A 27,189-nucleotide genomic window follows, 5' to 3' on the forward strand; every position below is an offset into this window, starting at 1 on the left:
GCTATTTATTACTCTCATTAGGCTTTGCTGCTTATTCAGTTCTTAATTTTTTTTCCTCTGGGAGCATTGCACACCAACGCCCTGGTGAACACTTTGATGTGCTGTGGGCTGTGGTCCTGCTCCTCCTGCTCAGCCTGGTGCAGACAGAGCGGTTTGGTGGCCTGGGAAGCAACTGCTTTGGGTTAGCTGAGGACTGGTTGAGTCCTTGCCATGAGAAAAGCCTGGAGGGAGAGCAGGCTCTGAGCTCTGGTCTGCTTTGCTTTTCTGAGCAGAGTTTCTGCAAGGAAATGGTGAGCACTGGGCACCTTGTTTTTGTGAGATTCAGCCAGTGTTTTTGTATGGACACGTGATCAAAGGCAATTTTAGCTATTGCTGATGTTATGTTTATCAAAAGTGTGTGTGGAAAAGCTGTTAGAAACTTTCAATACAATTTGCATCAAAATGTGGGGGAGGAGGAAGAAGGGGACATACCTTTCAGTGTGAAATAAGACAGGTGTGTATTGTTGACCTGCTAGGACAGAAACAATCCCAAAAGCTCTTGTGAAACCCCTCTGCAGGGGCTGGAAGGCAGTTGAGCCCCAGGAAATGATGCAGCAAAGGGCTGTGTGGCATTGAAGCACAGAGGGAGAGAGGCAGAGGATTGGCTGCATCTCCTCGGTGTGTAGGGAGCGATCAGCCCCTCTAAGGATCTGCTTGCATGTTCAAGTCTGAAGTTGCTTGCAGCTTGGCTGCCCTTCTTTCTGAGGGCCCCAATTGGGAGCCCCAGTGCTGGCTCTGGGAGGAGCACCTGGCCTCCTGAGCTCAGCTGTAAAACCACCCCATGGGACGCTAGCCCCTCCAGCACTCCATCCCCATCCCCGCTTGTAGCCGGCACCTCGTTATCTCAGGGAGGGACAGGTCACGCTTCCCCCTCATCCTGAGGTGCCCCTTCTGCTCCGTCCTGTGGTTTCATGGCTGTGCCCACATACCACTTGGGCACGGCACTTTGGGAAGCACCCATCAATCTCTCTGGGTTCAGAGCGTTGCTGTGGGTGCTGGGAAACGCCTGCGGGGCAGGCGGGTGAAGCCGGAGTGGGTGCCACAAGTGCCACCCTTGTCCTCGGCACCCATGCGGACGCGGCTGCTTGCTCGCGTGCTCGGCTCACTTATTTATTTCTTATTTATTTCTTATTTATTTATTTAAGATGTATTTAAGTTATTTATTTGTATTTATTGACAGCTGGAACTCGGGGGTCATTTCTGCTGCGCGGCAGGGGTGGCTGGGTCTCCCCTGCGCATTTTGGGAGCGCCGATGGGGAGGGATGCTCGTGGGCACCCGCTCCCATCCTATCCCCTTTTGGGAGGGAGGGAGGGAGAACTGGGGAAGAGGAATCACATCAGTGCCTGCAGGGAGGACATCCTGTGCCTGGCCTCTTCCTGCAGGACCTCGAAGCCTCCTCCTCGCCCTCAGGCGCTGCACTCCCTCCGTGCCCGTATGTATTTATTGGCCCGGCCTCCCGGTGTTTTTTCTGTTTGGCTCACGCTGTACTTGATGTTGCCAATTTCTGGAGATGGTGATAAGAGCAAGGACATGTGGGTGTCACTACGGAGAAAAGACAAAATCAGGTATTCTGCTGTTGTGTGGAGAAAATCGGAAGGAAGAGAAGATGAAAGCTGGTTTTGCAGAGTGCCTTAAACACAAATGACTTTACGGAGTAGGGGGCTTGGACTTCTGTCTTTGGATGTTATTGCAAACTCGAACAAATGTTGCGTTTCACTTCTCTGGGATTAAAAGAACATTCAATCTGTACTGGAACCAAACTGTTCTGTCTGCTTAAGTCTGGCTTTTCTGGGCAGCAGGCCGGAATGTTTGCAAGGGGTGGAGGGGTGCAGGCTGCCCTTTCTCCCTGGGGAAATCAGGTCAGGGTGAGGGCTGTGTGCCAGAGTACTGAATGGAACCTGGGAGCCCTCGCAGCTGGTGGGGAACTTGGGAATCTGTCAAACTTTGTCAGGCTGAAAAAATGCACAGACAGGGGGTGTTCCCACTTGGAAACTGCAGTCCCATTCCCAGTTCCTGCAGTGAGATGGAGAATAAGATTCCACAGAGAGATCAGACGGTGTTATTTTTCCTCAGTAGAAATAATGAATGGGGATAGTTGAGAATTTTTTAACAAAGGTTCACTTAAATTTCCACAACCAGGAGTTGAGGAAAAGGAGCAATTGAAACATTTGGAAAGAATACCAATAGTCACTGAATAGTTGCTGACAGCAATGTATTAATGAAAAGAAGAGTTCTCAGCCTGAAAGACAGCCGTGTCTGGGGAGGGATGTCTTCTGGGTTGGCATGGCCTGCATTGGGTGCTGGGAAGAGCTGAGAGCTTGGAACGGTGTCGGGGAACATTCAACCTGCATCCCTGCAGGATGCTGGAGGGTATCTCATTGCATTGCAGTGCAACTGCTAGTCCTTGCTGGCTCTGCAGGACATTTGTGCCCTGTGCCAGCCAGCTTCCTTAGTAGCTGCTGGTTCCAAGTGTTGCTGACTGTGTGGACACTGAGAGATGCTGATGGGCAGGCGGCCTGTGTGCTATTCAGTGAGCGGGTTTCTTTCCTAGCATTACACTGAACATGGTTCATCGCTTGACGAGTTTGGGCCTGCATGAAGCATCCCCTGGGCAGCGGGGCTGTGAGGCAGAGCAGCGGAACATGCCTGGAAAGCAAATCACAAACCTTCCAACTTCACAGTCCCAAGGATTTAGAGATAAGTGTTGGAGAAATCTCTGAGGTTTTGGTGTTGGAGTGCAGGAAGTTTACAGGGATTGTACTGTGCCCTAAGGAGCAGGGTAGCTACCTCTAAATCCAATTTGACATCTCCAAAGCAGACATCTTCCTTTTCCCCACTGAGGCTCCTTGGCAAAGCAGGGACAGCACTGCTGCCCTGATACCTGCTGCCTTTGTGCAAAGTGCTTTCCAGACTGCTTTATGCAGCAGCCTCTGCACTGCCACCAGCCAGGAGTGTTGGTGCATGCCCCAGCTAGCCAAGTCAAGAAGTCAGGGTACTATAGACAAAGCAGCAGTGCTATGTGGGGGAACCCAGCAGAGGCAGACAAGGGACATCACGCGTAGTACTGAAGACCAGTTTATTTGCTCTATTCCCTCTTCCACAAACACTGAAAACAATCAGTCAACTTTCAGCAAGAGAAAGCATTAAGAAGTGAGAGATTTTGCTCTGCAGCTCCTCCCCTACAAAGGGGAACAAATGAAGGTGTAAACAAGTTAGTGACCACTGCTCCTAAAGGCATGAAGCAGTTTGGAGCTACCTGATGGGAGGCACGGGCCCAGCAGGACACCCCTTGTGACCTGTCTGCTGACACCACACTTCTCACTTTGCTGCCAGGAAAAGCTGGTGCCAAACAGGAGAAATGCCCACCGTGTGAGCCCTGGAGCACCCACCAGTCTCCTAACCTCTTCCTTGTAGGTAAGAAAACACCCAGGGTTTTAGTTTGAGAGAGTGTGGGGGACAAAAGGGATGTGGAAGATTGACTTAGTATCAGGATGCACTGTCAGTGAGAGTCATAGTACGATGCTGCTGATCACACAGGGGTTGGGAGGCAGGATTCAGGCACAGGCAGGCTCCCACCACAAAGGACCGTGCCCAGCAGCATGGGTGGGCAGAGCTGCTCACTCGGGCTGTGGGGTGTAACGCAGGTACTTCTTGCCTGATGGGAGATCCTTCGTGAAGACTCCTTTGGGGAAAAGCTTCTTGGCTTCTTCATCAGGTAAGGTGGGCACAACCATGACACTGTCACCACACTAAGGAGCAAATGGGAATTGTGAGAGCAGCAGGGATGCTGGTCAGCTGCACAGCACAGGATCTCTGCACTGCAGCAGGGCACACACTCTGCTCCTCCATCCTAAAGCCCGAGTGCCAATGTGCAGGTAGTGCTGGTCCCCTCTGGTGAGCCAGCTGTGCTGCCCTGGATGGCGCAGGGGGTGAGCACACCCCAAACCATGGCTGGAGGCTGGGGTTGTTGGAGACAAAGCTGCCTCCATGCTCTCCTTGCTGTACCTGTAGAAATACTCCATGATCACCTTTTCTGGGACACCTGTCTCAGCAGGAATGTCCCTCCTGACTACAGACAGGCAGGTTTGTTTGGTGACAGCTACCAAAGCCAGCAGTGTAGATCCAAAAGCAGTGCTGGGGGTCCAAGGAAAATGCTAGCTAGCTTAAGCAGGCAGGCTGCACTGCTTATTCTTGCTTTGGCTTGGTTGCCTGAACAAATTCTTGGGAATTTGAAATAACGATGCTGCATAGGGATGACAGCAACTAGGGAACTTCATCTGGTAATTTTCCACAAGGCTAGAATGCAGTGAGGGCTGTGCCCATTCCAGCCATTCTTTGCTCAAAGGGAGCAGAGCAGCAAGCCATCTAGGGAGGGGTGCTCATGCCAGCTGTTTTTCTGGCTCTGAGTGGACCTTGGCCTGGCAGCTGACATCAGCAATGCTCTTCCTTATCTTGCCCTCCAAGGGCAAGACCCGTATTGGCCCAGAGCTCACATGCTGATAGCCAGAAGGGCCAGGCCCTATATCTGCAGGTACCTAAAACTGAAGGAAGGGAAGGGAGATCTCTGTGTGATGCCACACAGCAATGCCCTTGGGGCTCTTGTTTAGCATCCAATTCATATAACTGGACTGCAGCAGCTCCCCGTACCCCTGGATCACTTCCAAAGGAAGCCGTTAGATGTTTAATGCACCTTTACCTCCCCTGCACACAAGTTCTGTTTCCCTTCTCACCTTCCAGTCCACAGGGGTAGCAACCTTCTTGTATGCTGTCAGCTGCAGGGAGTCCACCACTCTCAGGATCTCATCAAAATTTCTCCCAGTGGTGGCTGGGTACAGGATGGAGAGTTTCAGCTTCTTATCAGGGCCGAATATGAACACCTGAGCACAGGGAGACAGGGTCATGTTTCTGGGGCATCATCAGGGGCCTGGAAGAAGGTGTCTGTCCCACTGCCCTGCTGGATTTACTCAGCCCTCCCACTCCTGGTCATGGGAGGTGCCCTGCTTGACTGAGGTGCTTGGGGCAGCAGAGATGCCATGGTGGGTAATTCCTAGAGCAAAGATACGTAGAACAGTGTTTGCTCTAGGAACTCCTGTTTCTAATGCTATCTTGTTTTGCTACTTGAAGTTTCCTCATCCTGGCCTATGTCCTTCTAACACAAGCACAGGAGGGGAGAGGAAAAGCCCGGCGGATCAAGGACTTAATGTTCCCTCTCCGTTTGGACAGGCACAAGGATGAACTGATGCCAGCAGCAAGACAGAGCTGATGCCAGCAGGCCAGGGATGTGCCAGCCTCTTCTTGTTCCACTACCCACGGATCTAGCCTAGGCAAGTCAACCAAGCTCCCAGGATGGTCCTGTCTGTGCACGTAAGCTGCTCCCCCCAGGGACACAGGGCAGGATGGCAGGTAATGCCTGCTGCTGAGCAGCCTGCCAAGCAACAGTGCTCTAAAGCCACAAGCTCACCACACGAGCAGTCAGGGGTATGCCGTCCTTGTCCCGCTCATCTGGGTCCAGCATGCCCAGCTTGATGGCGAGCTCTCGGTTCTTATCAGCAATGATGGGGAAGGGGAGCTTCTCCACAGGTTGATCTCCATTGTATGCATTGATGTCCTGCAGAGACAAGATCATTGGAATGCTTAGGGTTATGCTCCCACCATGGGTTGGAGGTGGCCTGACCTGGGTCTGCCAGGCAGGCAGACCTGCTGTATCCGGAGCAGAATGCTGCAGAAGGGCCACACAAACATGCACCCACTGGTGACATGGGATTCTTCCACCTTGCTCTGAGAATGGACGTGTCCCTTTCAGTTCAGTGATTCCAAACTTCTGAGGAATGTGCTGGAGTCACACCTGAACTGAACCATGCTTCTAAGGAACAATTCTAGCTGCAGTGCTGTCAGCAACTCTACAGCTAACAAAGCTCATATGCTGAACATGTGACAGGTCTTGAGCAAGGAACCAGCTCCATTCAGTAAGCCACTCTTAGCTTACTTAACAGTTCCTGAGAACAGAGTGTAATCTCTGTGCATGTGCTGGGACACCACGTGTTTCTTTCTGAACTGTGCCTGGAGACAGAGGAAGTAAACCACCACCTGCCTACACTCTCCTTGCGACCAGCTTATGAGATTGCTCCCTGCACCAGTTCTAACTTGATGCGCTTCACACAGAAACTGTATTTTGATCATCTCTGAATCTGATCTGGCTTTGGCCAAAACATTCAAGTTATTTTTGGACAAGTGCTGAGCCACAGGAGGACTGGGAAAAGCCCACTCAAGGCAACACATGCAGAGCAGCAGCCAGCATGAAAAAAAATTTAATCCAAGGTTTCTGCCCCAGAATAGAGCCGCCTGCTCTTTCTGTCCTCTTTATATTACAGGGGAACAAACTGGACTCAAGCAATTACAGCAGCCTCCTACACACCGAAGTGGTATGGTATCAGCTGTGTACGTACAAACTTCTGTTTTCTCTGGGCTTTAAACATGGGGAACAGACTCAGTCCTGCTCAGGTGGAATGCGGGGAAGGCAGAGTTGGAAACATGACCCTGAGTAATGCCTACCCCTGCTCAGTGTGCTGAAGATAGTGAGAGCAAACAGGCCATGTGCTGGTCCTCAGCACCCCTATGCTGCAGGAGGTGCAGTTAGGAGCTGCTCCAGCTGCTCAGGATGCTGCAAGCAGTCAAGTGGTACACACGTGGCAGGAAACATCTGCAATGTTTCTCTCTGCTTGCTTTCTCCCCACGCCAGTGAGTCAGCAATGAACTGCACAAAGGGGCTGTTCACCTCTGCTGGGCTGTGTGCAGGCCTGCTTTGGGAAGGAACTGGTTCCCTACTCCTGCAGAGCTACCTTGTCAAAGCAAAGCAGGGAAGGAAAGCCAAGACAAGAGACCAGCCCATCTCTGAACATCCCGTGGAGCTGCAGGAGGCTGTTGAGGAAAGCCAGACCATGACAAACACGCACCTTCTCTCCAGACTGACAGATGAAGATTGCTGAAAAGCAAGATCCAAATCCTATAGCTTGTAATTCATTCCAAAACACACGTAATATCATGTCGCAGGAAATCACTGTACAAATGGCTTCATACACCCCACCCTATTTTGCAACAGGACACATAAGACTTACTCACTTCCCTGTAAACCTTCCAGAGTCCAAGCTGAAAGCAGACATCGCTAGAGTGATTTATTCACCTTACTCATCAGTGATCTAAGAGAATGCTGAAACCTCCTCCGACACGCTCAGCACAAGCCAGACAACCCTGCAACAAACACTGGCTTCTCAGGAGATGACCATCTCTCTGCCTGCCACAGACCTGCTGCTGTGGGGGCAGATGCCATGTTAGTCCTTCTCGAGGGACTCATCTATTCAGCCAGGTCTTGGAGAAGCAGCACACGGACCATGGGGGACAGCAGAGCAGGATCTACTGCTGGCTTGTTATGAGAGGAGCAAGCCCCTGGGTCTGGGAGAGGCGTGACTAAGAGCAGTGACATCTTTGGCTGATAAAGTAGAGTTAAGCAAATTGGTGTAACAGCTATGGCTACTCTGTTTCACAGCACTGCTCTTTGCTGCCAGTTGAGCTGACCAGCCTGGTTTATCAACTTCCCAGGCCCTATCTGCCCACTGAAATTTGGGAGCAAAGGAAGCAGAGGCTTCTTTCTTGTTTCATGCAAAATTCAGCCTTCCCTCCTGCTCATTTGCTTCCCTCTGGGCAGTACTTCAGATGAAGGAAGCTTCATCCACAAAGAAAGTATAGGAAGGTAGAGGAACGTTACATGAAGAGGTTTAACTGCCCAAAGTTTTGCTCATTCCTGGGATTTCTAGTATCTAGTGAAGGAAACTGCAGTTTCTAGATCTTAGTCCAGCAATCAATGCAGACCACTTCTGCACCTGCCACCAAAGGACGGCATCTCTGTTCAAGCTCCACGGGTGGGCAGAACCTCTGGGGGGGCACTTCATCAGATCTGAACAGCTGCCTTCCTACTTAGTTAAACTCTTTGTGTCACAACCTGACATATCTTCTCATTCCCATGCAAAAGTGCCCCAGTTGCTCTGCATTGAAAGAAAACCTGCTCAAATCTCTATTCAGGCAGCTTTGCTCCCCCTCTACACCTTTTCTTGTTCTCTCATCTGTGAGATGAGCAATTTCAAACACATCAGAAACTGTCTGCTATGGATTTATCCTCACTAATTTGATCTTTTGCTCCAGACTTTCAAAGTTTTGCTTTCAACAGGTGCCGAGCAGACATTTCCAAACGACTGTCTCTCAGGCCTCTCCCAGCCTGGCAGCATATTAGCTGCAGCTTGGACTATTGTCCTCAGGCCTTTCCAAATTCTTTGTCTCGTCAGCATCATGAGGCTGTTTTGCAACTTTTCTGCAACTTCTTTTACCTGAGGTTATGCTAAATAATTCTGTAGCATTACCAAGCCAGCTCACTGTTCACCTTTCTCCCAGATCATCCGAGTATGGTGAACGCCACGCATCCCTGCAGCCCCTCTAGGGAGCTCACTGCTTCCCTTCCTTGACACAACTTACTGTTTCCTCCTATCACCCTACATAATAAATCCTTTTCAGAGCTGATTTCCTTGAAAACCTTCCTGGAAAGCCAAGGGCTTTGTAATAGTCAGCATCATCTGTACAGGTCTTCAAAGGGTTCTAACAAACCAGGAGACGAGACTCCTTTACAAAACACAACCCAAACTTTCTGTTCCATTTAGTGGAACATTATCTAATAATTTGATGGTGGTTTCAGCCAGTTTGACCAGTGCAAAGACCTCAGTTACCAGTTAGGATTTTGATGCTGTTTTTCCCAGGCCCTTCTGAGGCTTGGTGGGACATCAGCTATGCACCACTCAGGCACAAAGGTCAATTTAAGCATTAAGGCAATTAGGCAATTTCTAAAGCCATTCAGACATGAAGTAATGTTTGAATGTGGAAATTTCTCACCTTTATTACTTCTTATTTGCATACATCTGACTCCTGGAAAACGTGACAGAACATTCCCACTTTTAAGAGTAAAGAAAGAAGCAGATAACTCACTCAGGGATTCTTGTACTCTGTCCACTAAGTCTCAGTACTCATTTTATATCCCTAATATGTGGAGTCATGCTACCTGGCAGCATGACAGTGTCAACAACACCCCTGTTGACACTGCCTTTGAAGTTTTCCATTAGCAGCTTTTCTATTCCTTAAATAAGCTACTTCTGTGCCACCATTCTTCTATTTCCCTATAAGCATTTCATATTTGACGTGCTCTTATTTGTACTTTTATATTCAACATGTCACTGCTTGTTCGTTGTGTACTTTCCTCTGCCTGGACACAAGTGATGTGTTAGCCCTAGTGATGTGGTTGGTGCCCCATTCCTGCAGACTTTCAAGGTGAGGCTGGATAATGCCCTGGGCAACCCTATCCCTTCCAACTCTAAGGGTTCTAAGATTGATTCTACGAGCTGCACCCTTTTAAGACTGCCAGTTTGAATCACAGAGCCACTAAGATCAGAAGGGACCACTAAGCCCAGCCACCAACGCTGACATCTTTCCTGTTTTAACACATCCTCTGAGCTTCTCGCACTGCCATAGAGTTGCAGCTCACAGCTCTCCCGTGACTGAACTTTTCCTTTGGCCTTCAGAGCACAGCCGCACTGCAGCCAGGCACCGCTACCTTGCTGCAGGCACCGCTACCTTGCTCCAGGCACCCCTACCTTGCTCCAGGCGAGGTGGTCGGGGACGCTGTCAATGGAGAGGGCGATCATCTTCACGTTGCGTTTGCTGAACTCGGGTGCCAGCTTGGCCGCCCGGCCCAGCTCCGTGGTGCAGACGGGTGTGAAGTCCCGCGGATGGGAGAAGAGGATGCCCCATCTGAAAGAGGAGAGCAGGGGACGGCGTGAGGACAAGGCTATCGGTTCCGAAAACCAAGCTCATCGTTTTACCCCCCCTCGTCCCACTTCGGGATGCGAACCGAGCAGGCTCGGATCCGCCCGGCGCCCTCCGCCTCCGGGAGCCGCGTTTTGCCGCGCACGACGGTGACACACGGCCGGAATGCCGCTCGGGAAGCCCGGGCCCACCGCCCCGCCCCGGCCGTGCCCCCGCCGCTCACGAGTCGCCCAGGAAGTCGTGGAAGCGAATGGGGCCCTGCGTGGTGTCCGCCTCGAAGTTGGGCGCCTCGTCGCCCAGCAGCAGGCCCGGCATAGTGGAGAACTGCGCACCGCTCGCCACCCGTTCGGCTCTGCTCGGCCCCGCTCGGCTCGCCGGAGGGGGCGTGACCTCCGCGCCTGCGCACACCCGTCGCCCCTCCCCTGACGTAACGGAGCGCCGCGCTTTACGACGCTTCGCGGCCTCCGCGTCCCTGTGCTCCGCGGCGATGGCGACGTACGTGAGCGAGCTGGAGGCGGCCAAGAAGAGCCTGAGCGAGGCGCTGGGCGAGAACGTGAAGCAGTGAGCGTCTCACCGCGCGGCCCCGAGCCTCGGCCTCGCCCGCGGCGACGCCGTCACAGCACCGCCTCTCTCTCTCGCAGGTACTGGGCCAACCTGAAGCTCTGGTTCAAGCAGAAGATCAGCAAGGAGGAGTTTGACCTGGAGGCGCGGCGGCTGCTCACGCAGGACAACGGTAACGGCGGGCCTCGGTGGGGCAGCCCGTCTCCCGCCGCTGGGCGCGGCCCTCAGCGCGGCTCTCCTCGTTGGTGGTTAAAGGCCAGCTGGTCCTGCTGCCCTGCCGCGCACGGGGACGCCACGGCTCCGTCGGTGCTGGGAGCCTATCCGGCCTGACCTCGGTGTCTGCAGGGATGGGGCACCGCCAGCTGTGGGCAGCCTGTGCTGTGCCTCACTGCTCTAACGGCAGGATACGTCTTCCTTCGATCTAACCCAGATATCCCTTCTTTCAGTCCCTTTGTCCTGTCACAGCAGGCCCTGCTAAAGAGTCAGTCCCGTGTTTCTTACAGCCCCACTGTATATACCAGCAGGCAGCTCTCAGGTCTCCCCACAGCTTTCTCTCCATGCTGAGCAGCCCCAGCTGTCAGCCCCTCCTTGTGTGGAGATGTTCCATCCCTAGGGTCATTTTTGTGGCCATCCTCTGGATGTGCTCCAGCAGGTTCATGTCTCTCCAGTACTGAGTACTCCATGCTTAGTGCTGGCTCTCCTTTATTTTAACTTTTTCTTTTTTAAAGCAAACCCAAAGCCTCACTGCCAGAAGGTGCATGGGAGGGAGGACAACCAGGCCTCCTTGTTGCTGGCTGAGTGCACCTGACTTGCCATGCGCCGTGCTCTAGGGCTGGATTGCTGCATGGTACGCTGACAAGCAATCCAGCTTGCACCTGTGCTGTGTTGTATTCTTTCTAGTAGCAGGTTCAGGGTTAAGTGAAGGGGAAAAAAAAACAACAACAAAAAATCTCTTAAAAAAACCCTTTATATTGGAAGTTGTGACTTTCAGCTAAGTGAATGGTGAAAACATGGCTGTGGGGAGACACAGAACCTACTTTGAGCCAGTGCCTATGACCACCAACATGTTCCTAATGAGCTATCTGTCTTCATGCAGTCCACTCACACAACGACTTTCTCCTGGCCATCCTTACCCGATGCCAGATCTTGGTTTCTGCACCAGGTGAGTCCCAAGTTTCGTTAAAAGTAATCAGTAAAGCTTTGGCACATGTGTTTGGGCTTCGTATGTGGCTGTTCTGTTTGCTGAGCCTTAATATTCCTGTTCCCTTGGCCATGCAGGCAGAAGGGTAACCAGGTAGTTATCCAGATGATTTCAGTGTGACATTCTTAAGAGCAGAAAAACAAAACTGCATTTGCTCTGCTAGAGGCTGATGTGCTGGGTTGCTGTTTGTGGTAAGTTTGATTTCTAGGCTGGGTGTCTGTTGGGCCATGAGTGCTGAGAAGTGAAGTTAATGGGAGATGCTGCTTTGTGTTTGAACTGCTCTGCTTGCTGTTTCCTTTGTGTTCTGATCTGGGTGGTGCCCTCTTTGTTCCTTGGTATCTTGGGAATAACGTCTTGAGGAGCTGGGTTTTCCTGACTGACCTTGAAGTCAAGTGTGTATCTGATAGAAAAGTGCTTACTGAATGCTTCTAGCCAACTCTTAATTGAGCTATGGTCAATTAGTCCAACCTCCTGCCCCTTTGATATTAAACTTCTTTAACTGTGTAAGCATTCTGAATGGCTGTTGTCAGACTGGCAAGCTATTTTCTGCTTGGTCTTCAAAATAACTGTCAATTTAGAGATATGATGTGAAGGACAATCGAATTGCAATTTAAGATATGAAGCTGCTGTGCGATAATGGAGAGAAGATCATTGCAGTTGTGGTGAGCTAAGGTCCGAGGAAGCAGTTTTTCCTCTGTGGGAAGTACCTGAAGTGGCTGGGTCTGAGCTCACGAGGGGGGAAAGCTGCTGCTTCTGTTCAGGGTCAGGAACGTTTCAGTTTTATGTAAAGGTGAATCAGTGTTTGCTCTGGCTGGGACTTGGTTGGCTTTTTCTGAGTGCTGGGTCATAACCCAAGGTCTTGGTTTTGGATGGCAGCAGTGGCACTGCTGGGTGGCTGAAGTTGGGGTTATTTGTTTCTGTCTGCACTGCTGTGCTGGTCTGTGTGGACTTCCACTTGTTACTTTGTCCAGTCACATGGCTGTGCAGCATTTCTGCAGTTGTTTGGGCAGACTTTACTGGCTTGAATAGCTCAGACTTGGCAGTCTGGGAAAAATTATTAGCTTTTCTCAGAGCTGTCTAGGAATGGGTTAAGTATTTCACTGCTTTGTACTGGGGCTGGTGCTTCACAGGTGCCTTTCATGTGCTCATTATTTCCCACTTCAGTCTCTTAATTTCAAGTACTTGCAAGAGCTCTCTTGTCCCAGTGGAGCTGAAGCTCTTTCAGAGCCCTTGAGGAACCTGTTTCTGTGTGTCAGTGAGGGTGTGTAACTGAGTGGTAGCTAGCCGTGCTTAGCATGTGGTGGCCATGCTTCCAGTCAAACTCATTGAGCAGATCTGCACAAGCCAGCTTGAATAAGCTCAGTTTGGTCATGTGTATTCCTAGAGGAATGGCTTTGTGCTCTGCAGGTGATGCTGCATGTTGGTGGTCTCTTGCAGTTTTGTGGGCTGTTGTTGTTCCCAGCTTGGACCAGTGCAGCCTGTTCCAGGGACCTGGAGCTAACCTGCATGGAGATGCCTGCATCTTGCCCTCTGGCAGATCTGTTGCGTGAGCATTTTGTTTGCCAGTCTGCTGTGTGTGGTGCAGTGGCTTCTATGTCCAGACACAGAGGTGTAGTACAAACGGAGTACTTGATGTTATGCTTTGGTTCACTTTTCCCTACTATCACTTTCCCCTAGCTACCAACCTGCCACTTGCTGGTTTTTGTCCCTGTGAGAATGGGATGCTAACAGGGCACCTCCAGTGCTGTGCTTTGAGTAAAAAGTGTTCTCTGGATAGTTTATGGAAACAAATACTTGGTACAGGTGTGCTTGAGGCACTTGGTGTGCTGCCACAAAGGCTGATGCGTGTGCTTTCCACCTTCATGTAAGTGGGACAAGAGGGAAATAAACATTTTTAAACTGTCATCTTTTAAAAAATAACTTGTATGGTTGGTGCTACACTGGATTGTGGCATTTGAGGTAGGGAGCCTTGCAGGGGATATTTCAAATGAGAGACTGTAACAGCTGAAGAAAGCAAACAACCCATCTGTTCCCAGTGTTCTTTCTGATTAGTGGTTCCACCTGGCCTTACAGGTGCACAGTGACCGATGGGATCAATACTTACAACTTGCACCTCCTCACTCTAATGGGCATGCAAATTTCAAATCCCAGTTAAGGACATTTGGGACCTGGTGGTGGGGTGAGAGGAAGGCTCATGCTACTTGGATGGCAGGACTGATCGGGGCTTTTGGTTCCTCAGCTCCCACTGAGGTCCCCCAGGACCCTGAGGATCCTAAGTCTGATGTAAGTGGTGTGAGAGACTGTTTTCTTTGCTGATCTTTGCCAGCATTTTCAGAAGTGCTTTTATGTAATTTTTTCCTTCCCTCAGGGGAAATCCTGTTTAAAGCCTTTCCTTATGCTGTGTGAACTTCTTTGCTGAGCTGCCTTGTTGGTTGATGGTTGAATACAAGCGGTCAGGTTGGCCAGATTCCTTGAGTTAATACATAGCTCACTTGAACTGTTTACCTTGTTTCTTAGCTAAATGGTAACTAGGAGAAACTTTAACAATTGTAAGCACTTGAGTTAGTGATGAAAGCATTTCATTTATTTAATGGTCATCTTGAGCCAATAAAGAGATGGTTCAGAGAATTAGAACTCTTGCTGGGATAGCAGGAACTTATATAATGTCGGGGGCTTCCCCCTAGCTTTGCTTGAAGGGTTGCCACATTGTGTTCCACTTCTCTCCAGAGAGTTGAAGAGGGAGGAGAAGGAAGAGAACAGGAGTGTGAGGTGTTACCAGAGGAATTGGGATGGAATTGAAAAAACCTGAGGTTATTGGAATGTAGTTGACTCAACCCCTGTCCCTGCAGGAAGATCTTGAAACAGACAAAACCCAGAAAACCATACCCTGACAATCAAATGGAGGAGAATGGGAAAAGGGGGATGGATGTTTCCCATGCCTGTTTGCTGGGCCCAGTTGTGGCCTTGTGTCTCTGTCCTTTCCTCCTGTGCTGTGCTGCTGCAGTGCATTGGGAGTACCTGACTTGCACTGCCCTGCCTGGCAGTGTCACTGCAGAGTCCTGGCAGCTTGTAAAGAGAGCTTGGCTACTGCTGCTTATCTCTGAAGGCACATCAGCAGCCGGTGCTGCAGCTTGCTAACACTGATTCTCCTGCTATCAAGATTAAATAAAAGATGCGAACGTATCTGAAACTTGGTGCCTGAATCAACCCAGCTTTTATGTTTGTGGCCAGGAAGGCATATGCTGCTTTTCTTAGAATACTGGAGGGAAATTTTGCTTTCTTCATTAGTGCTAGTTAGGCTTGTTAATATGGAAACCTAGAAAAGGAGCCAGAATAATTCTGCCCTAGGCTCTTGATAATAGGGGATAGGAAATAGTATTTTGCCTTTCTGTTTTTCTAAGCTGAGGTTTTAAGTGCACAGATTGTGAATATGTTGCATCAGTGGGGCCTGTGTGTGAGTAGGAAGGGCTGTGGAGTGGGGAAAGGTTGAAAGCGCAGTGTCTGTCCTTAGCACAACCAGCCTCCCCTCCTGTGCAGGGGCTTTGACCTGCTTACAGATCTCTCCTACGAAGACAGGCTGAGGGAGGTGGGCTTACTCAGCCTGGAGGAGAGAAGGTGCTGGGAAGACCTCATTGTGGCCCTCCAGTCCTTAAAGGGAGTTTATAGACATGAGGGAGAGTAACTTTTTATATGGGTGGATAGTGATAGGGCAAGGGGCAATGGCTTGAAACTAAAAGAGAGGAGATCCAGATTAGATGTCAGGGGGAAGTGTTTCATTCAGAGCAGTGAGCTCTGCTGCCCAGAGCTGTGGGTGCCTCAGGCCATGGATGGGCCCTGGGCAGCCTGAACTGGGGTGGGGGGGGGATGAGGGTGGTTTTTGAAGACCCTTCCAATGCAAACTGTTCTATGAATTCTAAGGGGGGGGAGTGACTTCTCTGTAAAGAGCAAGCAAAGCATCTTGTGAGAGCAGAAGCATCACCTCTGATGGATCCTAAAATGTAAGCTCTGAGATTTTGATGGAGGGAGAGAGTGGTCCTTGACATGATTGCTGGTGGTGTTTTCCCAGCTTCCCTTTTGATAGGTTCTCTAGTGCAACGTTGTAGTAGTGAATAGTGACACCAGTTTTGATTTCTGGAGAGAATATCTTTATTACTTTTTAGTTACCCACTCTTGACGGTTGGATTTTCACAAGTTTTGTTGTAGAGTGTTGATTTTTCAGCTCACTGGTAGGATGTAGGTAAGCTTCAAGAGGGATAATGTGCCATCTCTGTGTAGGTTGCTTCTAACCTCATCTTAACAGCTGAGCATTCATCTGAACATTGTTTAGTCTGATCCTTCAAGTCCTATCAGAGAACCCTGTATTCTTGCTCCAGTGATGAGTATGTGAAGCTGCACGTAGCCAAGGAATTTAGTTTGCCACGTTCTCTGTAACCAGACCTATCGTTTGGCTGTATGTCTGAGTTCCTGAAAACGGCTAATTAACCACAGTCACAAGAGCCCAAGGCTGGTGTGAGGCTGGGAGAGAACGGGAACTGGCTGGGTTTGCTGTGGTCAGCAAATGTGCCTGCGGTCGGCCAGCTGTGGGATGGCTGCTGTGCCTTCTCTGCTTGATGAGGGAATGGCATGTGAGGCCCTTGGTGTGGCTATGGCTCTACTTGGCAGCAGCCCTCTGTGTCCGAGCTGAGCGGTCTGAGCTCCTGGAGCTGGGCAGGGATTCCACCATAGGGCATGCTTTGCTCACAGCTCAAGAGGAAAAGGTGGTGTTCAATTTGCAGAGTTGAGGGAGAGCGCTGCTGACTGAATGCAAAGGCTGCTGGTGTAGCCACAAGAGGGCTGTCCAGGCTTTTGGTTGCAGGAAGAACTACTTTTTTTTCTATCAGTGAGCACGTGGACGTCCAGTGCAAGGTTTTCTTATGCAGCCAAAGGAATAGCATGCAGATCCTGTAAACCTGTTTGTGGGAGCCTGGCAAGGCTGTCCTTGCCAAGAGCTGTGTGATTTATTTGGGATGTGGTTTGACCTGCTGTGGCTTTTCCCATCGAACAGCATATGGTGTGTTTCTGGGCCATTCTCATGTTAGGTATAAGTGCTGCTGCATGTGATGAGTAATTGCCATCACTGTTCCACACAGGTGTTGTCCTACTCCTGGACACAACAGCATTCGCAGCCTCTCCTTTCCCCTTCAGTATGACATGAACTTGACATGAACAGCCTTGACATTTAACAAGAGTCCAAGACAAGGTTTGCTGGAGCTGATGGGAAGCTGTAAAGGCAGATAGACTGGATGGCTCTGTCCTGCTAGTTAGCATCTGTCTGGAGCTGGTCCACAGAGACCAGTGGAACAAATGGCTTGTTCCTTCCTTGTGACTTGATTTGGAGGCTACCACCATTGATTTTGGTTGTGAAGGTCGTGAGTGCATCAGCCTAGCAAAAGCCAATGAAGGGGAAGGCTGTTTGAAAGCATTTTTCCCAAAGAACTCCTCTCTTTGGGCCAAGACTGTTGGGTTTGGGTTATGGTACAGCCAGGGGGTTAGGGTTTGTGAGGTGCAGCTCAGAGCTACGGGCTCTCCCAGAGGAGGGGTGGATAGCCCAGAGGATTGCAGCACAAGAAGTGCTTCCTCTGGCTTGTGGCTCTTGGTCTGGAGTTGTGGCTAAACTGGGGGTTAAATGTGAAGGGCTTTTCTGTGTGCTGTGTCATCCTGGCCCTAAATCAGTGAAGCCTGTCAAACTTTCTTTTTTGCAATTTACAGAAGGTGCTGGATCTCTGCCGTGGCCAGGTGGCTCCGCAACCAAACCTGGAAAACCCAAAGGGAAGAAAAAGATTTCGTCAGTGCGGCAGAAGTTTGATGTAAGTGTCTGCAGCCAAATGGTCCTGGGTTACTGAAATTCTGTGAGGGTGAACTGCTGTGCACAGCATATTGTTCTTACTGCCAAGAGTGCTGAAGTCATGCCCTATTGATGATGTGTGTCCCAAGAGCTGGGAGCTGCTGCTGCTTGTATTTCAGGAACTAACAGAGTATCTCTGTGGTAACTCTTAGATACATCTTTCATTTGCTTGTTCATCTTCCACATTCTCTATAATCTTCACACATCTGTAAAACTCTTGAAGAAACAGTGAGTTCATGGTTACTCTCAAGCAGAATTGCTCCAGCTGCAGGGTTCTTTGCAGTCTGAATGGTTAAGAGAAAGAGGAAGCAGAATGTTAAGCAGAATGTTTTCAGAGAGTGTAATTGCAAAGCATTTTTGGTTCTGAAACAAGGATACTGCCTTCTATATGTAGAAATGCACAAGGAGTAGTTGGCTTTGCAGCAAAGGGTCTATCTGTTGATTTGACACCGTCATGTATCTGTTCTGAAGCTTTCTGTGCTTCTGGATCAGTGTGCCTGGTCTGAAGGAGGACGAGGATGGGGCACTGTGTCTTGTGGGTGGGATTTGATCGATCTGTTGGAACCGAATTAAGTTTGCTGAAAGGGAGAGTGTCTGTGAGGTGGCTTTGTCAAGTGTTAGACCGCATGTTGATCCAGTTCACCTCTGATAAGGCAGAAAGCTAACCAAGCAAAAAACCCCAAACCAACCAAATAAAAACTCCCAGGTTTTTCTTGCTGACTTATTCGGTTGGATCAGTGTTCCTTGTGGTTGGATGGGTGTCAGAGTCAGTGCAAAGGAAGACAAGGAAGCCATGTAGCTGGGTGCAGGGGGAAAGGTGGGCATTTGAGGCCTCTCGCCACTGTGAGAAGTTAGCTTGGCTCAGCCAAAGTGCACCTCACACCTCTAGTGCAATATTTGGGCTTTATGTGCATGCTTTAGAGACCAGTGTTTCGGAGGGCTGCAAGTCCAGCTGAAGGCTCATTGTATTTAGAAGCTGTGAAAATACTTTTCACAGCTGTGGCCTGAATAGAGATGGCAATCCATGTTATCTTTTGTTTTCGAACTTCCCTGTGGCTTTTCAGCAGCAAGTGGAGGAGAATCCACTTGTGCAAGTCTTGGAATTTGTTTTGCTTGAACACCCCTATGTTACACTGCATTTTTACTGTGTATTTATGCAAGTATAGGAGTTGTTACTGGAATGTCTTATAGCAAATATTACATAAGGTGTATTTTAAGAGGTTTGTGTCTTATTAGTGTAATGCTGCAGTAGTGTGAACTTAGGAGTAAGTGCCTTGATGTCTCCTCACTGATCAGAGCAACTGTGGAAATGACTACAGATTAATTCCAGTTGGTTTCTGGTTTCCCAAAATACATTCCTCTTAGAAGTGCTTACACTTGGAAGGTCACTTTTTTTATATTTCCCCTTCCACACACGAAGGTTTCCTGTAATGAAAGCTTAAGTCCTCCAAATTACTGTGAGAGCACCGTGCTTTCACAGTGTTAGTGGGTGGATTGGTTTTTCACTTTGAGTTAAATGCCACACTGTCCTTTGAATAAAGAAGGCCCCTCTTCCTTTCCTGAAACCAAGATGTGAGAAATCCACTTTGCTGTATATTCATTGTTTATATGTCAAGCATGTCCTTGTTATGATCCCTCGTAAGAGCCTCGTGGCAGTGTTTATTCCATGGTTTATGTGCTGGGGAGCTGAGGGCAGGTGTCCTGTGAGTGCTTGGTGAGCCAGCTTTGTGGTGTTCCCTTGTGGCTTGGGGATTGGCCAAGTGTGTGTCTGGACCCAGACATCAGTTCCTCTCTACCTTTTTCCTCCTCTGCTTGGGGACTGAGTTCCACAGAGCCACCACAAAGTGTGGCCTGGGAATAGCACGGGAGCAGGTGGGTTAGGAAGCGTGCTTCCTTCTGGTGTGAATTCAAGTTCGGTGATATTTTGTCTCTAAGTAACTCCCTCAGTTCTGAAATAATCTTATCAGATGTAATCTTCTCAAACTGATTGCACAGTTACCCAGCCCTGCTTAGGGTAGTAGAAGTGCGTGGGGAGGTTAGAGTACAAAACCTGGAACTGAAATGCGTTGAAGCTGTTGTATTTAAATCCTTATTCTTTTAAGATGTGTAAGAATCACTTACTCAAGCTTAAGATCACTGTGTTGATTCTTGGTAGGAAACTGTATGGTTGGTGGACAATAGGGTGTATTTATCAAAGGGCTTCTGCACAAGAAGTAAGTAGATGAGAACTCTGCAGCCTAGAAGGAAGTGACTGAAAAATGTGAAAGTCCAGTAGAGTCTGCAATGTGGACAGAGGTAAGAGGGACTGTGACTGACCACACTGGAGACTCGCAGGAAAATGGAATGAGCCAAGCAGGTGGGCAGTACAGAGTAAATGCGGAATTTCTTGCTGCGGAATGTGTTGGGTACCTGAGGTATTGGTAGTGCAGAGTGCTGCAGAATGGGTAGTTAAGTGGAAGGACGCCAACCCTAGCCCAGAAATTTCACTGAGAGTTTAGAGGAGTATCCTGGGGACGGATGGGTGTACTGCTCCCTTTGTCCTGCTGCTATATGATCTGCAGGTGTTCATGCTTCAGTTTGAGAAGCAATATCACGAGGTGAACTGAAGCCTGACGAAGTTAACTTCATCTTACACTCTGATATATTGTGTTGATCGCAGCACCGGTTCCAGCCTCAGAATCCATTGTCTGGAGCCCAGCAGTTTGTGGCTAAAGATCCTCAGGAGGATGATGACCTGAAGCTGTGTTCCCATACCATGATGCTTCCCACGCGTGGCCAGCTAGAAGGAAGGATGATTGTAACTGCGTATGAGCACGGGCTGGACAACGTCACAGAGGATGCGGTGACAGCTGTGGTTTATGCTGTGGAGGTGAGACTGGGCTGTGCAGCCCTGGTTCCCATTACGCTAGCAGCAAAAGTCTCTGTGTGCAGTACAGGGCACACACAGCCCCCCCTTACTTGAGAGGGGTTGTGCTGCTTTGATTGCCCACCTGCCTCAGGAAGAGTAAGGTTGGAATCGGAGGGGTTTGTGCCCTCGGAGATGGTAACATATTGGATTTGTGGTTGTGAGGGTTAAGTATGAGAGGTGCTCGCTTACAAAGAGCACTAGGTACACTTGAGTAGCTAGTTTGGAAAATGCTGTTCCCACCATTGAAAAGAGAACGATATCTTCTTAAGGAGTTTGTTTAAAATAAATCCGTTACATGTGAAGGTATCTGGCCTGGAAGTAGCAGAGTCAGACAGTACTTGCATGAACTGCCTGCTGGAGCTGCTGGCCAGCAGTGTTGTTACCAGGCGTCTCCCAGTCAGGCCCTGTGGTGCAGCTGTTAGTCAGCTCTCTGGGGATTGCTTCCCCAAGCTGTGGTGTCAGATGCCAACCTCAGTTCCCTGTCTGGGAGTGAGGTCATGCTAGGAAGCAATTCCAGACAGCTGTTTCTCCAGCAGCTTCCAGACACATCAACAGCTTGAAAAAAAATGTGTGGCTTTTCATAGTAGTTCTAGAGTCAATATTTCAGTACGAGCACATAGAGTGCAAGCTATAAAAGCTCTTGAAAGGGATCGGGCTGGGAATTTCCTAGTATTTAAGAAAACTCTCTGTGACATTTGAAGTAGCACATCATGTATTAGCCTGTGAACTCTGCTTTAAAATGCAGAGCCACGTTCTTTGTTTCCAGCTTGTATCAGGTGGTTAAGTGAAAACACTCTGCCTGCCCACATGTTGTCTTTAGGTCCCTGTGGTTATGGCAGAACTTGTCAGTCTGCACTTCTCTGAGCTGTAGTTTGGTAGGATGAGTTAATCAGCATGCTTAACAAGAATGTTTTCAATTCCAGAACCATCTTAAGGACATTCTGACATCTGTAATATCCAGACGAAAAGCCTATCGGCTGAGAGATGGCCACTTCAAGTATGCTTTTGGAAGCAATGTCAATCCTCAGCCGTATCTGAAGAACAGTGTTGTTGCTTATAACAATTTAATTGAGTGGTAAGGAGCTTTCAGCACACTGTTAGTTTCAAATGTAATTTACTAGTCTTAATGTTACTCTGTTGTTCAGTTTTAATTCACACTGAGTGGGATCTATTAATGGTGTTCAGCTTTCATTTGCTGTATGCTGAACAGGGAGGAAGAATGTGGGGATTTTTCATCAGCAGAGCTCAGGACAATGTTAAGTCTCTTCCTAGCTACCTTATCAGTTTATCAAGGTGACCCCTGGCCCTCTGAATGTTATTAATTATCGTTTGGAGCAAGTGACGCAGGAGTTCTTCTGGTGTCAGGGAAGAGGCCTCTGGGCTGAAGAGCAGTGTTGTTGCTTACAACAATTTAATTGAGTGGTAAGGAGCTTTCAGCATGCTGTTAACTTCAAATGTAATTTGCTAGTCCTGAAGTTACTCAGTTTGGTTTTTCTTCTGACTGAGTGGAATCTGCTAACTGTGGTGTTTAGCTTTCACACACTATGAAAGCAGTAGGGCAGAGCTTTGTTTGAGCACTGCTGTTGTACCAGAAGGCTGAGATGCAGGTGAGGACCTTTGAGGTGCTGCAATCTGTCATTTCTTGTGTCCACGTGTATTAATGGTTTTTCTGCAGGCCTTTCCACTTGCAGAGCTTCAAGCTCATCTGGTTTTGCAGTCTCAGTGTCAAACAGCATATGCTCTGTGTCAGGCAGTGTGTGTGTGTGTATGGTGAGGCAGTTGTTTGTCCATGACAGAGCTTCTAGCATTTCACAGGAGGTCGTGGGTGTTCTAAGGTTTGGTTATGGTACCACAAATGGAATCCATTCCAAACAACTCTGCCTAATAGCTAATGTCTCTTAATTGAATGTTGTGAGTGCCTTCATTTTTTAGGCTGAGTGGAAACTTGGTTGTGAATAGCAAAGGTTACCAGCTCACAATAGAGTACAAAATAGGTCTGAGACAGGCTGAAGATCAGTTTTCATTGTTTTTATTAAACTGAGATTTGTTAAGTGACTTTAGTGTATAGAATTTCACATTCACAAAGGCTATATTAACAAATACAGAAAAGCAAACCCTGGGGCTGAGCCCCTGCTGGGTTACTACTGAAGCTTTTGTGACTGGAATGTTTTACTGCTTGCTGTCTGCAGCCCTCCAGCCTGTGTGACACCTTCTGCTGGTCAAAGCGTAGCTCCTCAGCCCCCACCTGATGATGCAGAGCAGCAGGCAGCGCTACTGCTGGCGTGCTCTGGAGATACTTTGCCAGCATCCCTCCCTCCAGTGAACATGTATGACCTTTTTGAGGCGTTACAGGTAAGCTCTTCATAGAATCATAGAATCACCAAGGTTGGAAAAGACCTTCAAGATCATCCAGTCCAACCGTTCACCTATTCCCAGTAGCTCCCACTAAACCATGTCCCTCAACACAACATCCAGCCTTTCCTTGAACACCCCCAGGCTCGGTGACTCCACCACCTCCTTGGGCAGTCCATTCCAGTGCCTGACCACCCTTTCTGAAAAGTAATACTTCCTAATGTCCAGCCTGAATCTCCCCTGCCGTAGCTTGAAGCCATTCCCTCTGGTCCTATCACTAATGACACGAGAGAAGAGGCCGACCCCCAGCTCACTACAACCTCCCTTCAGGAAGTTATAGAGAGCAATGAGGTCTCCCCTGAGCCTCCTCTTCTCCAGGCTGAACATTCCCAGCTCCTTCAGCCTCTCCTCATATGGCCTGTGTTCCAGAACCCTCACCAGCTTTGTTGCCCTCCTTTGAACATGTTCCAGGGCCTCAATATCTTTCTTGCAGTGAGGGGCCCAAAACTGGACACAGTACTCGAGGTGCAGCCTCACTAGTGCTGAATATAGGGGAACAATCACCTCTCTGCTCCTGCTTGCAACACTGTTTCTGATGCAAGCCAGGATGCCATTGGCCTTCTTGGCCACCTGGGCACACTGCTGGCTCATGTTCAGCCGAGCATCAATCAATACCCCCAGGTCCATTTCCTCTACGCAGTCCTCCAGCCACACCGCCCCAAGCCTGTAGCGTCGCCTGGGGTTGTTGTAGCCAAATTGCAGGACCCGGCATTTGGCCTTGTTGAAACTCATCCCATTGGCTTCAGCCCAGCTCTCCAGCCTGTCCAGGTCCTTCTGTATGGCCTCGCTACCCCCAGGCAGATCCACACTTCCAGCCCTCACACACACTTCGTATCACACTTTGTGACCAGGGCAGTGCTGTCCTGAGTATCAGCTGCCACTCTTGGGTTTGGTTTATGTGCACAGAGAGGGGTTTGATTTCATCCTCTCACAGTCAGTTTCCTTATTTCTCTCTCAAACTTATTTGGCTTTGACTTGCTCCCACTATTAGGGAACGGGTAACAAAGTCAACTCATGGTCTAATGCCTGTTCTGTCCCCCTTGGTCAGAGAGTTGAGGAAATTGCCGTCTCTACAAAAGAATGCTTCCCCTTTTGACAGCAGTGCAGCAGAGTGACCTGCCTGCCATGTCCCTTTTTCCTCTGTGTTCCACATGGCTGCTTAGAAGAATACTGGATCGTGCATGCTGGCTGTTGCAGTGGGTTATGCATGATTGCCTCAGCCCTGGGGAGGTGTCAGAGGCACTGTGGGTGAATTTTCCTCCAGAGATGCCTGTTTGTAGGTCCCTCTTTGGCAGTGCTGGGGCCTAGCAGGCTAATTTGAAGCTAGCTGTGAGAGATTCCACCCCTCCTCTCCTGCCTTGCTCTTTACTGCTGTGAGCGGGGCCTCACGATCCTTCTGACTTTTTGGGTTTTAAGCAGGAGGTGTCAGAAAAGTTTGTGGCAGCTGTGAGGATTTCAGGTCTGAAAGGAGCATGGAGCCTCTGAGAGCATCTGGCTGTGGAGGCAGATTTTAAGAATTGTAATTGAGCATCTGGGCTGCGTGTTAGGCCAAGTAGAATTGTGTTCTGTGTGTTTTTGGAGCAAGATTTCTTTACCCTGCTACTCCATTACAAAGTGTTGTAACAGACTGTTCTGTGCTGGCAGGTTACAGCTCTCCTTGTGTGTGACAGCCTGTGTTCCTGCTCTGCAGGGCTGGCTCTGATCATCTCGCAGGTTCTTCCATGGGCAGTATGGGGAAATAAGTATGAAAGCGTGAAACTTTCTTTCTAACTCACCTCTAGGTACACAAGGAAGTTATTCCTGCACACACTGTCTACGCCCTAAACATTGAGAGAATTGTCATGAAACTCTGGCATCCAAACCATGAGGAGCTACAGCAGGATAAGATCCACCGCCAGCGCCTGGCAGCAAAGGAGGGCCTTCTACTCTGCTAGAGCCTGGCAGCCACGTCGGGCCCCTGATGGCTGCTGTGCTGTTCCTTGGACTTGATGCTGGGATGCTTCTTAAAATCCCATGTTTGTGCTTCAAGGAAGATGTAAGTTAGGAGTCGGCTTTTCCTATGGAAATACTACTGAGGTAATGTAAGTGGTACATTTTCTCTGCTTCCCAAGAGTCTTGTGCCATGGAGTGCTTGCAGCAATCCCACTAAATTGGAAAGGAGGAATGAGACTTGTTTGCAGACTTTTGTTTTGTGTTTTTTTAAGAGAAATAAATGTGAGGGTGTAGAGTTGGTTTTAAATTGTGTGTGTCTATTTCTGAATGTGATAACTGTCTCCTTGCCATCCCCCTGAGGTAGTTTCCCTTCTGAGTTCAGCCTGCGTGAGCCTTGTCCAGCTTCTCTTGCAGTTGGTGGAATCCTTTCCATTCATTTAAGTGGAAACAGTTGACTGTTAGGACATGAAGATGAACAGTTGTGTGACACGTTGAGGAAACTTTGGATTAGAAGATGAGAAAACAAAGTAAAAAGGAAAAATCTTTTCTAGCCTGTCTTCTGAACTATTCTGCATCACAAAAATGTGAAAGATGAGCACCAGCTGTCATGGGATCTCTCACCAGTTACTAAAACAGTAAAATCAGGGTTCTGGGGTAGTGTTTTCCCCTCAGCCTAGTCCTTTTCTAATCCTATTTTAGGGTAGTGTTCAAACATTGCAGGAGCTGCCTGGACTTAGGGCAAGAAGCAGCCCCTGTGCCTGTCAGTACAGCTAAGGATTCAGACATCCCAGCAAGCAGCTTCACCATCCCTGAGATGGGATAGCAGATTCAATCTTAATTTTGCAGGGAGCCATTCAGGTCAGGTTGTAGAAGGGTATGGACTCTGCATGTGGTGTTTCAGCTGCATTACTGTCTCCTGTGTCATCTCTGTGCTCTTTAGGTGCCAAAGAGAATGGGTTTATGAAGGCATATTAAGCATTCTCATATTAGAAGTTAATTCACTGGGTTTTTAACCATACCTATACATGTATCTGCTGAAAGATGACTTGGTTCTTTGTTCTTGTGCCATCTGGATAGTGGAATTGGAAAAGCTTCCTCAGGGAGAAAATGGAAGAGGAAGCTTATGGATCCTCTTCATTCTGCTTTTCCTTTGGAAAGTATTTGAAAAAGAGAACTGTAATTTTTTTCCCTTTCCCATGCAGTTTCCTTTGCTGTTGCACCCTTACCTGAGGAGAATGTGTATCCCTACTGTGTTTCTTGGTTACCTGCCTATAACTTCATTTCATGAACCAGTGCTTGTTAGACCAGAGTTGCAGCAGGGAGCTGGGCAGGTGGTTCTCCTGCATCCTCTTGAGGGATGAGCACCGGGTTTAGGCATAGCAAGAGGCAGTGTCTGTACAGATAGCAGCAGCTCCCATCCTGAGAAGACCACTTCAGGATAATGGAGAAGCTGGGAAAGGCAACTGCAGAGAACTCAGGGCCTGGCAGAATGAGAGCAGCTCTACGCTTGGTAGGTTGTATTTACTGATGTAGGGCAGTGTGAGGTTGAGCAAGAGGGTAGGGGGAGGAGGAGAATGAAGGCTTGTTTTGGTTCCCCTAGTCTCTGCTACCATTTTTATATTTGAGGGCTCAATCTGAACAGGCTTGGTATGCTTATCTTAAAAGTTTACCCCAGTGACTTTTTACACTGTAGATCTCAAAACCAACACTGAACCTATATAGCTGTATATGGTGAGCTCTAGCTACCCAAAGTATGGACTCTGGAGTGTGGGAGGGGGATTTCCCACATAATTGTTGTTTCCGGTGTAAAATGAAAGCTCTGAGTTTGTTTGCTAGAAACTTTGTGGCAGCTGTGAGGATTTCAGGTCTGAAAGGAGCATGGAGCCTCTGAGAGCATCACAAGTGAGTTCCAAAACACAATGAAGCACAGCAAAAGAAGTGCTGCTCTCTTTTGTTTGTATGTGCTAGAAGGAAGGCTCTGCAGACGGAGCCTCTTGTTCTGAAGAGCTGAGTCATCAGTTCCACACTACAGAAAGCAGGTTAACTGGGACACCTGCTGCACAAAAAAACTTGAATAAGGAAAGTGTCAGCCCTGTTTCATAGGGTGGGAGATTTGTGCCCCAAGACCCATGTAGGTTGAGCTTGACCTAAGCTCTTCCTGATGGATGTTATTCTAAAAACTTCCAATGGAAGCTTTCACTTATCTTTGGCAATCTGTCCTGCTTTCCAGTCATCTTCACCACTGAAGGCTTTTTTCACAGTCCTGCACCTTTCTTTGCATCAAGGATCTCTCACTGTAGTGTAGGCTAGAGCTTCTTATCATACTCACTGTCTAGTTTTCCTTTAATCTGTGGGGGGAAAAAAAATATCACTGTATTTGTGAATGCTCA

General features: G+C 48.8%; 2 protein-coding genes across 2 annotated transcripts; one reads left to right on the forward strand and one right to left on the reverse strand.

Annotated features, from left to right (window-relative positions):
• Positions 1-3,616: 3,616 nt before the first annotated feature.
• PRDX6 (peroxiredoxin 6) lies at positions 3,617-10,216 on the reverse strand (the record flags this gene model as incomplete). The annotated part of the gene is made up of 5 exons (XM_079535801.1): positions 3,617-3,789; positions 4,771-4,917; positions 5,502-5,648; positions 9,730-9,886; positions 10,125-10,216. The coding sequence occupies 5 exons, from the start codon at positions 10,214-10,216 to the stop codon at positions 3,658-3,660; spliced, it is 675 nt and encodes a 224-aa protein (XP_079391927.1). The 3' UTR covers positions 3,617-3,657.
• Positions 10,217-10,388: 172 nt separating this feature from the next.
• TADA1 (transcriptional adaptor 1) lies at positions 10,389-24,801 on the forward strand (the record flags this gene model as incomplete). Its single annotated transcript, XM_079535797.1, has 8 exons — positions 10,389-10,462; positions 10,543-10,634; positions 11,559-11,624; positions 17,412-17,509; positions 20,207-20,416; positions 21,379-21,530; positions 22,645-22,807; positions 24,649-24,801. 8 exons carry the CDS (start codon positions 10,389-10,391, stop codon positions 24,799-24,801), a joined length of 1,008 nt encoding a protein of 335 aa, XP_079391923.1.
• Positions 24,802-27,189: the final 2,388 nt, after the last annotated feature.

This window comes from Tetrao urogallus (genome assembly GCF_951394365.1).
Source record: "Tetrao urogallus genome assembly, chromosome: 5".
Taxonomy (NCBI): Eukaryota; Metazoa; Chordata; class Aves; order Galliformes; family Phasianidae; genus Tetrao; species Tetrao urogallus.